Source organism: Priapulus caudatus, unplaced genomic scaffold, assembly GCF_000485595.1.
Source record: "Priapulus caudatus unplaced genomic scaffold, Priapulus_caudatus-5.0.1 Scaffold526, whole genome shotgun sequence".
Classification (NCBI taxonomy): domain Eukaryota; kingdom Metazoa; phylum Priapulida; class Priapulimorpha; order Priapulimorphida; family Priapulidae; genus Priapulus; species Priapulus caudatus.
Window position 1 is genome coordinate 25,974 of NW_014577587.1, and position 11,968 is coordinate 37,941.

The 11,968-nt window shown below is 43.9% G+C and overlaps 1 protein-coding gene across 1 annotated transcript in view; it reads left to right on the forward strand.

Moving 5' to 3' along the window:
* Nucleotides 1-8,449: 8,449 nt before the first annotated feature.
* The window catches only part of LOC106811295 (intraflagellar transport protein 74 homolog), a 14,684-nt gene continuing 11,165 nt past the window's right edge, over nucleotides 8,450-11,968 (forward strand). Inside the window, exons 1-6 of the mRNA XM_014814866.1 lie at nucleotides 8,450-8,604; nucleotides 9,328-9,452; nucleotides 9,826-10,043; nucleotides 10,647-10,802; nucleotides 11,288-11,413; nucleotides 11,635-11,826. Of these exons, the coding sequence (XP_014670352.1) occupies nucleotides 9,329-9,452; nucleotides 9,826-10,043; nucleotides 10,647-10,802; nucleotides 11,288-11,413; nucleotides 11,635-11,826 (816 nt within the window). The 5' untranslated portion in view covers nucleotides 8,450-8,604; nucleotide 9,328. The remainder of the gene's footprint in view (nucleotides 8,605-9,327; nucleotides 9,453-9,825; nucleotides 10,044-10,646; nucleotides 10,803-11,287; nucleotides 11,414-11,634; nucleotides 11,827-11,968) is intronic.

The following is an 11,968-nucleotide window of genomic DNA, read 5'->3' on the forward strand; positions in this document are numbered from 1 at the left end:
AAAACAGCAGGTGATCAGCTAAACTATGAAATACATAGACACCTAGCGATAACTAACTACCCTTTACTACCGCCACTGAAGTGAGTCTCGTTATAGAGCTCCTATGACCTATCACATCTAGATGCCTACTGCACAATTCACTATACCACCGTAACCCGTCCCCTATGGTTTTACCAGTCCACCTCTATACCCGCTGAGGTTCATTTTCGGCTCTAACTCCCCTTTCTCAGCCTCTTTCCGTCTTGCTGCTCAACCTTCCTGCGAGACCCCCCTCCTTCCTGCTTTAGCCAACCATTATCTTCTTCCCAACAAACACCCCTCCTTAGAGTATCGATAGTCAAACTAACGATTTTGACCACACAGATATTTTTCCGTCGCCTCTCTACCAACTATAATCGCTTAGGTTTGTGAGAACACAACCTATTTAACTTGTTAGTTAAATAAAGAATGTATTGACTCAGATTGTTAGATAAAACTCACCATTTCTGCTGGCATAATCTGCCTAAGTGATAATCATAATGCCGTCTAATAAGTATATTACAGCCATAACGTCGTAGGAACTATTCGGAAAGACTAGCTAACGCACCTCCTCTACAATAGAATAAACGGAGTCACCCCGACATGAATAGCAGGGCTTCAAGTTGCTAATGTAAGAAAAATTTGCGGCGCTAAACCCAAGGTCCTTTTTTGCTAGAAAAAAAATATAGCGTCCACGATATAGGGAATCGAAAAACATTATAAGCGACGAGAGTGAGTACCTCGGGCCAATTGTCTAGAAGGACATCAGCGGGAAAACACCTCACGTGAGAGAGCATTATAGCAGCAAGAAAAATATTTTCATATCTGCTAATCAAATGCTCCAGCTATCTTTCTCCGAACTGACTCACAATCAATAAAGCGATATAAAATAATGGCCTCACCGTCCACTTCAACTCCTTCGACCGCCATTCCTTTACCCATGCCCGTGAGTCGCCGGAGGAGAAATTACAATTGCACTCATCTTGAAAATCTATAACTCTGAGGGTATTGCATTTCTTGAAACTAATAGTAATGGCAACGATGCATACTGCGTTAAGTTCGAAATAATTCACACAAATCATTTCTACTGGCCAAATAGTAGAACAAGTGGCAGTAATGCGTTCAACTACTACACGAACGTATCGTGGAGCACGGCTGATAAGATATATCCTGCCATAGGGAAGGAAGGCATTTCGTTGATCAGAGACTAATCAATCTCAAACTTGTTCAGCCGTACCCTTCGTAAAATGAGAAAAAACCACTACAAAATCGACAAGAAATAATCCAACTAATCTAAATCACCTAAAAATACCAAATAGGCCAGTCCGTATGTTCTATCCATCCCGTCTCCGTCTTCCTCTTTCAGGCTTCCTCTTCGCCCTCTGCTCGCAGATCCGTCGTCTCTTCTTCTCATCCTCCTATTATCCACTCCCTCATATATTATTATTATATATATATAGATATATGTTAGGTAAATCAACAATAGTTCTACTTATTAGTTAAATAAACAACATCATTACCAGCAACAACAGCAGCAGCAACAACAACAACAACAACAACAACAACAACCACCACAACAACAATAACCGCTATGAGTGGACACCAATAGTAATATGAAAAGCCGACATCAATAGAATAGTAATGGAACTGGGCAGTAGCCTCTTATGTGCAAGAGAACTCGGGCACATATCTCAGAATCAAATCTAGAACAGCTGCGAAGTGTGTGTGTTTGTGTGTTCGTGTGCGTGCAGGTGGTGGGGGAAGAAAATAATGATAACAAGAGTCGCGGAATGGATGAAAGTGAAATAGCTAGGAGATGTATATATATCATACGCATATCTATATTGTATCTGCACCCTATCTGACTGTACCCCCCCCCACCCTATTCGACTTCACTGCATCTTTACAAATAATCTTTGCGCGCAGCCTCCATCAGTGGCATGAAGCCACACAAATTCTTTCATAATTACTGAGCCATAACCTCGCTCAGCAGCCTGATGCAAGCGTCTGCCATTCACAATGAGGCAATTTAAGGTGGCGATATTCTGTAGGTGAATTCACGCCCCAGAGGTATCCCGTTACAACAAACGCGGCTATTCACGATGTGTCTCTCCTTCTATCTCTCTACCTCAATCCCTCTCTCCTCTATCTCTCTTTTACGTCCTAGTTCACTCGCCTGCTTCTGTCTGTTTGTCTCTCTCTCCCCCCTCTCTCCCTCAATCACTCCACCTTCTCCTCTATCTCTCTTTTACGTTTTAGTTCACTCGCCTGCTTCTGCCTCTCTTCCTTTCTCCCTCCTTCCCTCCCTCTCCCTCCCTCTTCCTCAATCACTCCCCCACCTCCTCTATCTCTCTTTTACGTCCTAGTTCACTCGCCTGCTTCTGTCTGTTTGTCTCTCTCTCCCCCCTCTCTCCTTCCCTCTTCCTCTTTCCCTCCCTTAATCACTCCCTCGTTCTCCTCTAGCTCTTTTTTTACATCTTAGTTCACTCGCCTGCTTCTGCCTCTCTGCTTCTTTTCCTTTCTCCCTCCTTTCCTCTCCCTCCCTCTTCCTCAGTCGCTTCCCCACTTCCTCTAGCTCTCTTTTACGTCCTCGTTCACTCGCCTGCTTCTGTCTGTCTCCCTCTCCCTCCCGCAATGACTTCCTCCCTCTCCCCCTCCCTCCCGCAATCACCCCCTCTCTCTCCCTCTCCCTTCCGCCTCTCATTTTCTAGCTCCGCTGTTCATTCTGTGGAAACGCGTCTAGTGTTTCGCCGGAGACATCATTTGCAGGCGAACAGGTAGACAGACACATGATCGCCCTACGGTAAATTCTCACTAACGACTAGGTATATATATGCAGGTATGTAGGTTATTATCAGTTGCATGAAGCTACATTTGATTCTCCACCACTAGATGTCACTACATTACCACTAGATGTCACTAGCATACTGTACAATACATCACAACTGTCTATGTGTTCTCAATGGGAGTGGGGCTGTCTAATAATGTATAATTTTTTTTTGATCTGTAATTTCTTTTGGAGGGTTAAAGTGATGAATGTAAGATAAATTTTCATAATCATTTTTTGTGTGTTGGGAATGATTTGAGCTGTTTTAAAGGTTATTTTTGTGTGTTTTGGTAGGTTATGGTGATTCCGTTTCAGAGGGGGTGATTCCGTGATTTTCGTCCATTTTCCGTTTTCATGGAAATGTGCAGTCTCTACACCCCTCCCTCGTAAGATGCAAATCATACACAGTACTTATAGATAGCTCTTGGAGCTTTATTAATTCATTCATTCATCACCCCTATCTCGTAAGATGCGAATCACAGACCTTAGCTCTTAGAGCTTCATTCATTTATCACCCCTCCCTCGTAAGATTGCGAATCATACACAGTACTTAGCTCTTGGAGTTTCATTAATTTATTACCTCTGCTCCGTAAGATGCAAATCATACACCGTAGTTCTTCCAGCTTTATTCCTTCATCACCCCTCCCTCGTAAGATGCGAATCATACATAGTAGCTCTTAGAGCTTCATTCATTTGTCACCCCTCTCTCGTAAGATGCGAATCATACACAATACTTAGCTCTTGGAGTTTCATTAATTCATTCATTCATCACCCTTTCCTCGTAAGATGCGAATCACAGACCTTAGCTCTTAGAGCTTCATTTATTTGTGACCCCTCCCTCGTAAGATGCGAATCATACACAATACTTGGCTCTTGCAGCTTCATTTCTTCATCACCCCTCCCTCGTAAGATGCGAATCATACACAATACTTGGCTCTTGCAGCTTCATTTCTTCATCACCCCTCCCTCGTAAGATGCGAATCATACACCGTAGATTAGAGCTTCATTTATTTATCACCCCTCTCTCGTAAGATGCGAATCATACACAATACTTAGCGCTTGGAGTTTCATTAATTCATTCATTCATTACCCCCTTCATAAGATGCGAATCACAGACCTTAGCTCTTAGAGCTTCATTTATTTGTCACCCCTCCTTCATAAGATGCGAATCACAGACCAAGTAGCTCTTAGAACTTCATTCATTTGTCACCCCTCCCTCGTAAGATGCGAAACATACACCAAGCTTTTACACAGTACTTAGCTCTTGGAGCTTCATTCATTCATGACCCCTTCCTCGTAAGATGAAAATCATACACCGTAGTTCTTGCAGCTTCATTCATTTATCACCCTCCCTCGTAAGATGCGAATCATACACAATACTTAGCTCTTGGAGTTTCATTAATTCATTCGTTCATCACCCTTCCCTCGTAAGATGCGAATCACAGACCTTGGCTCTTGGCGCTTCATTCATTTATCACCTCTCCTCTATAAGATGCAAATCATACACCGTAATTCTTAGAGCTTCATTCATTTGTGACCCCTCCCTCGTAAGATGCGAATCATACACAGTACTTGGCTCTTGCATCTCTCTACCTCCCTCTCCCCCTGTCTCTCTTTCTCTATCCCTCTACCTCCCTCCCTCTCCCTCTCTCTCCCTTCTTCCATCTTCCCCATCTCCCTCTCTCTCACTCCATTCCTCCCTCTCCCTCTCTCTTATTCCCTTCCTCCCTCTCCCTCTCTCCCCCCCTTTCCTCTTCCTCCCTCAATCACCACACCTCCTCCCCTATCTCTTTTTTACACCCTAGTTCACTCGCCTGCTTCTCTCTGTGTCTTTTTCGCTCTCCCTTCCTCCCTCCCTCTCTCCCTCTCTCCCTTACACCCTCCCACTACCTCACCCTACCCCTCTCTCCCCCTCCCTCTCCTTCTCTCCCTACCTCTCCCTCTCCCTTCCCCTCTCTTTCTAGCTCCGCTGTTCATTCTGTGGAAACGCATCTAGTGTTTCGCCGGCGACAATATTTTGCATGCGAACAGGTAGACAGACACATGATCGCCCTACGGTAAATTCCCACTAACGACTAGGTATATATATATATGCAGGTATGTAGGTTATAATCAGTTGCATGAAGCTACGCCAGTCATCACACAGCGTTAGGTGGGCATTCTGCCAGATGGAGAACTCCTATTATCAACATGCGAGATTTCGCCATTTCAATTATCTCGGAACCGGAAAATACCAGTCGTCTCAATTCGGGAATGGAAGCCCACCGGGGAAGCGGGAGAGTCGAAATTGCGATTTTAATTATTAAACTGGGAAATGGGAAATAACACGTTTTTTGTGTGAGAAACTTTTGTCAGGAACACGAACCATGCATGAATACATTACCGTGGGTTTTCGTTTCATATTAGCGTTGTTAATCAAAATTACTTAATTAGAGTTTCAAGATCCTGCGTTAATCATCACACGCTATAATCACAACATGAAGTTATCTTCACTCTCGTACTCCTAGTTCATCCACGTTCACAGGGTAACTACCGCGGAGTATAAAGCATACAGTAAAGTAGTACGACGGTAGTGGGTAGTAGAGGCGTACTATTTATCCTTCACGGTTGTGTCTAAATATCCATCAGAGGAATGGCATACGAAGACACACGCGCACGTACGCACGCGCGCGCACAATTGTTAGCTACCCTATGAAGGCATGAACCAGCATGCCAAACGTCACACACGCATTACAACCCCGCCACTACACACACGTATATTTCACCAGGTCCGATTGATGCTTTAATATCTGGAACATGTGGAACCCCCTGGCAAGGAATAATCGTTTTCCACGACAATCCGTGTAAGTGCGCATGTTTCGTTTAATGCGGTTATAAAATTCACTGCAATGTTTGTTACGGTTCACGTGAATAAATTTATTTGAGTAAAAACGTAATAAAGCGTTTGGTAAATTACGTAATACACTATCATTTACATTACAGACATAATTTTCAACTACATTTACAGTTTAAGAAATGCAGAGACTTACTAAATGAGAATTTTTGTTGAGTAAATAGTGTGTGCTAACTGTTGCTAAAATGTTATTGCAACCTAGAGTTACCAAAAAAAATTTATGTAAGCTTGACTAATCATTAATTAATGCGACGTCTGACGTCTGTTGTCGTCAGTTGTCCATGGGAGCAACTGCGTGGCTGCATCCGTGGGAGCAACTGCGTGGCTGGATCCGTGGGAGCAACTGCGTGGCTGGATCCGTGGGAACATCACCGGCCATCAGGATTACAGTGCTCATGTGCATCTCCGTCGTCGTCGCCGTTGGTGGTCCTAAGGACGCGGCCGCTATACATGTCGTATGGTCACTGGTCGAGGTCCTCGCTCCAGAAGACCAAACTATCAGGTATTGTGCGGTGCTCAATATCCCTGTAGTAGTCGTCCCAGGTGTAATATGGGTCCCGACTGATGGAAAAGTTAAAGGGAGAGGGTGGGGGTCGTTGTTGGGGACCGGTATATGGATCGGTAGTGTAGGGGTAGGGGGGAACATAGTGGGAGTCATAAATTGGGGTGGGTATGAGTGACCAACGTGTGGGAGTCGTGGGAGGTGTGGTGGGAGGTGGCATCGGGGAAACAGCGAGAACTGGTCTTCCTGGAGGTTGGCGACGGCGGTGGTCGGCACTTTCGAAGAGTCGGCCCTGCTGACTCTGGTGGGTTGCGTCGGTCCTGATGGTCGGAGTGGTGTCCGTGGCGATGTCGAGGTGGATGGTGGAGTGGCGGTGGTGTCGTCGGGGACGGAAACGATCTCCAGGGTACGTCGGGCAGGCAGGAGAGGTTCGAGGGTTATGACGGTGTTGCTGGCAAACACGAGGTTGGTGTAGGCGTGAGCCGTTGTCACCGCCTCTTGTGATGGCTCCTCTCCTTCTCGGGTGCTGCTGCTCGCAAGGGTGGCTGCTGCGTCGGCCGCCTCTACGTCGGTGGAGGTTGCTTCTGTGGAAATGAATTGTTGGAAGAGTAGAGAATGATTAGACATCGTGAGCGTTACAATGCAACGCACGATGCGCGGTAGTGAGTCATACGGATAATACTGAACCGCAACGTAGACCACGTGGTGTTTTCCACGGTTAGAGTCGTTTGAGTATGGTTGCATTGTTGTAGTTTTCATCCATGGTGTTAATTTTAGCACAAGTAGTGATGAGACGGAAATGCTGTTAAAAACTCATAAACATAGGATTGCTCACTGGTCGTGAATATCGCAATAAAATCGGAAAAAAAAGTTGACGGTGACATAATAACGCAGTTGAACAAGGTCTACATGTATAAGAAAGCATAATCATGTAGTTACACACACAACAACAACAACAACAAATATAATGTAAAGTCATATACACATATATATTTAAAAAAAACAGATAAAACGAAAATATCAATTAACCCAAAACTAAAATTAAACAGCAACGAAATCAATACATAAACTATAATATGTTTACAAGTATACACAACTGAAATGGTGACATAAAATTGTAACACGTAGTATTGTGAGCTCAAATAGGAAATAGTCTTATATACGCACCATATATTACAAAACACTATCTGTGGTGGGTCCGGAACTCTCGTGGGACAAAAAATTTCGCACCCGGCCCAGTATTGTTTCTACCACTGCCAACAATATATACATTGTTCCCCCCCCCCCACCATCACCACCAACACGTTCATGCTACCAGCTGATCTGCTCCTACCACCAACAACACGCTCTGCACGCACGCCACCAGCTGATCTGCCCCCCCCCTTATTGCACGATTATTCTGAAACGACCACAAACTGTCTGCTCCTACTCACCCTTGTCCAGACACACATCCGCAAACCATAGATTTCTCAAATGTACATATTCCCTCTTCTGTCTCTACTAACTCTAAAACTATAGCCCTTCGCTTTCTGTGGCAGAGCAAAAGGCTATAGTTCTAGAGTCAGGCAGTCAGCCCCCCTTATCGCATTCTTACTACACGCGTAAACACTATACAGTATGCCCAAATAATTCCCAGCATACATAATACATACAACACTATGTTCTTACATAATATTACTAGCTCTTGGAAGCAATATTTCTCAACAATGATGGTACATTGGTAAAACATTATCAACATCACTGCACAAACTCCTCGTCGTCAGTAAAATAGTAAAATCCTACCTGAATCTGAATGATACGATGCAGTACCCCATCTTCGTAGCTGTAGCTGTTGTAAAGGTCAGTGTTGATCTGTCTATTTGATCAACTTTGTCTCGCTCCAAGTTTGATAAAACTCCTTAGAATTTGCAGACTAATCAAGTAGTTATAATCTCAGCCGGCTTTGGCGAAATGATTTTGCAATCGACGTACTTCTTTTAGTTTGCAAAGTTTTCCTTCAAACACATAATTTCCAAACTTTCTTTCTGCTTGAGTTAGGACAGAGAACACCATAGTCTGTTATTTTAGTGTTTTCAGCCACAAAAAAAACTCCGATATTTTGATATTTTGATATTTGATCGAAGTTTCTGCACACAATAATTGTAAAAACGTCTTCATCTTTTCGCCGTGTCCAGGAAAAGGTCGTCTGCTTGGCAGGGTACCCGGATGTTTGCCGATTTCGTCTGCTGACTTGCGACAGCGACAGCGACATCTGGCGAAAATTGCGGAACCGCCGTACAAGTGACGTCACGTCACACGTGACATAATTACGAACCCTGGCCGGACAATCCATGGCAACGAGAAAATAGACGAAAAATTCCCAAGGTATATCGTATAAATTAGGCCTACTAATACTATAATGTTAATTTTTATTTGTTCACGATACTTTTGAAGTATATAGCAGTTGAAGTTCTGCATATATGACGTGCCCAGTTCTAATATTTAAACGTAAACATGGTTAGTTTTATGATACATTGACGTGAAAAATTACGTCAACATACTCTCATGTGATGATCGAAGTGGTTTTTGCCTTCGTTCGTGACCTCGTATTAATTAATACTAGTAGTCTTCAAAGTACAAGGGACTATTTCGAAAAAAGAGATAAGTTGATCAGACAGACAGATCGCAGTTATTGATAAGATGCCTAGGATAGTTTGGGTGCATAGAGGTATTAAATAACAGGGTGCCTAGGTTACCGGTATTCTTTCAATCTTTGTCTAAAATATCACTAAAACTAAAAGTTAACTGTATCTAAAAACCTGCCGTTACTTATTTTCAATCAGCGAGATACCCAATTTTCCCTACCTACGCTACAGCCTGTACTGTACGTAGGTTGTAGTACCTATTACTAGTAGTAGTGGTACTGGCTAGTACATTTTACAGGCTAAACTGCACTAGCCTACTAGTATAGGCTCTACAGTGGAGCACATGCCACAGAGGCTCCAGGAGCTGATAAAATATTATAAATTTCACTTTTTAAACACGATGTTTTAGTTGTTTCGGTATCTGTTACTGTTAGCATATCTGTGTATTCTGTTGCAATGGCAGGATGAGTCGACCCCCCTCAGCTGCGGGACGCAGGCCTGGCACGGGAACGGGACAGCTCAGGCCACCGACAGCCATGCGTCCTGGTACTGCCTCCAGACTTGCCCATGCCATGGCGGCAACCCCAGGTATGCGCGCACCCCCGTATTGTGTATTTTCTCACCCCCTGCTGCACGATCTTGTGAGGTCTGGAGAACACATACAAAGACCTTCGCCCGATTTAATTTTGAGAATCGAAATTTGATCAATCTTGTATTATTTCCTATCGACGAAGTTACACGGGTCACAATACATATATACTAGAGCGACACGTTCCATATGGCCAATTCTGTGACGCCTTCTCTGTCGAGAAAATATAGACAAACTGGCCCAATCCTAGTTTAGCACCTCGGATTAGTTTAGCAAATTTGCGATAATGAGGGCCAGTGTACCAAACTACGATTGTCCAGACGAACTATACAGACACCGTAATGTAGAAACGATAGCGTCCGTGACATGCAGGTACAGGCAGGCCAGGAACGCGAGGCTCGACGGGTGCAATGGGAACCTCGTTGAACACAGAGATACAGGTGATGGATCGGCCGACGACCCAGCAGGGCCTCGGCGGCATCAAGACCGGCTACAAGGGCCCACATCGACAGATACAGGACAAGTCCTACTTTCTGGGACTCATGCGCTCGAAAATAAACGAGCTGGGGACAGAAATCAATAGACTACAGGTGAATATATGACTACGCTTACTCTTGTTCTACCTTCACTCCGATGTTTACACACACAAAATTCGTGCAGCAGAATGCATTTCCTGATTTGTGTCCTTATTGTGATAGTATCATTTACGAGTGCGTCATATCAGTATAAATATACAGTCTCACGACGTCCATGCGAATTGCTGTTTACCATTAGCTTCAATCCAGGATGTATAATTAAAGCTGATCATATTTGTCGATCCTGCGAACGGTAAATCGAGTATCGCGTCGACAGGGCCTAATCCAAGCAGTTTTTCATACCGAATACCGGCGCCCAAATTACGACCCCTAGCAAAATGCCCAAATTACAAAATTCACAAAACGCCCAAATTAGCAGAGCTCTGATGCAGATCTCCATGTTTCTATCGTTATGCACTGTTTTATAATAAAATGCTCATATAAGATCTATAATATATTATCTGAATAAAATGTGTCAACCAAACACCCAATTTAATGTGATAGATGAGTATATATATAATTTTTGTACACTCGTTACGCTCGCCATGGGTGCCCTTAAGCAGCTAGATTAGTCCCTGCGGGAGATAAATCGTTCTTGCGATCTCGTTTCGTCGGCAGAATGAGACGGACAGACTGCAGCAGGAGAATTCTCAGTTTCTCCTGTACGAGAAGAAAGCTGAGGTGCTAGCGCAGGAGATAAAGGACATGCAGGGGGAGCTGATAGACCACAACACACTCGTTGACAAGCTTAACACCGATATGTCAGTGAACATGGTGAGTCCTGGCTGTCGTACAGACGTCGCCGCTTTGTCGGGAGCCACGAATACGTTCCGAATTTCGATTGTGCCTGGCTAATTTAATTTGCATGGCTGGTTAATTAAAACCATGTCATTATCCTACCTCGTTACCACTGAATTACGGTGTAGCTAAATCTGGGGTCCATTGTCAGAAACATCTAAATGTGAGACAATGTAGACATAAGTCTAGAATGTTGTCAATTTTTAGCTTCATTACAAAAATGACTTGTGATTACTGTATGGATCGAGATCCAAAACGAAGATAATTTTTTTATATATTTGTTATGATATAGATCCGTATTATAAAAAAGATTAGATAGGGAAAAATTATGAGGATCGTAAATCCTATCCCACTAGCTACATCATATGAGGGACACAGCTATTGCACGTGGTGACGGATACCATGTCGTGTGTCGTTATTTGTAGCTGCCGCTGTTCATTTGTTGACGACCTACATTCCAGGTGCAAGACGATTACAATCACCTTAAGCAGCAGAATGATAGAGAAGCCAAGAGTATTGACATGATCTTCACGGAGAGACAGGAGAAGGAGAAGAAGCAGCAGGAACTGGAAAAAGAGATGGAGCAGGTAGCTAGATTTTCACTTCTGTAGCGTGTCACATCTGAACTTGTATTGTGTCTGTACCTGCATTGTGTTTGTACCTGTATCATGTGTATACCTGTTGCCTGTATCGCGTATGTACCTATATATCACATCTGTATCTGTAGCACACCTATATTAAAATTATACCTGTACCTTTACCTGCACTTTTACCTTTACCTGCACTTCTACCTGCGTCTGCATTGCAGGAGCGTCAGCTCGCCGACACGCTCGTCGCGCACATGGACGAGGACACGCGACGGCGCCACCTGGAGATGAAGTCTCGCAACAACGATCAGCTCGCAGAACTGGAGCGGCAGCAGCGGCAGCTGGATGAGATGAACGCTCGCCGTGCCGATCTCGAGGATGAGATCTCAGTCTCCCACATCAAACAGGAGGCGGTAAGCTAGTCATACATAATATATATATAGTTATTCATCTATGTATAGTAAAAGATGTCTCCATGCCCCACACTAAACAGGAGGCGGTGAGCTAGTCATATATAATATATATATAGTTAGTCGTCTATGTAAAGATGTCTCT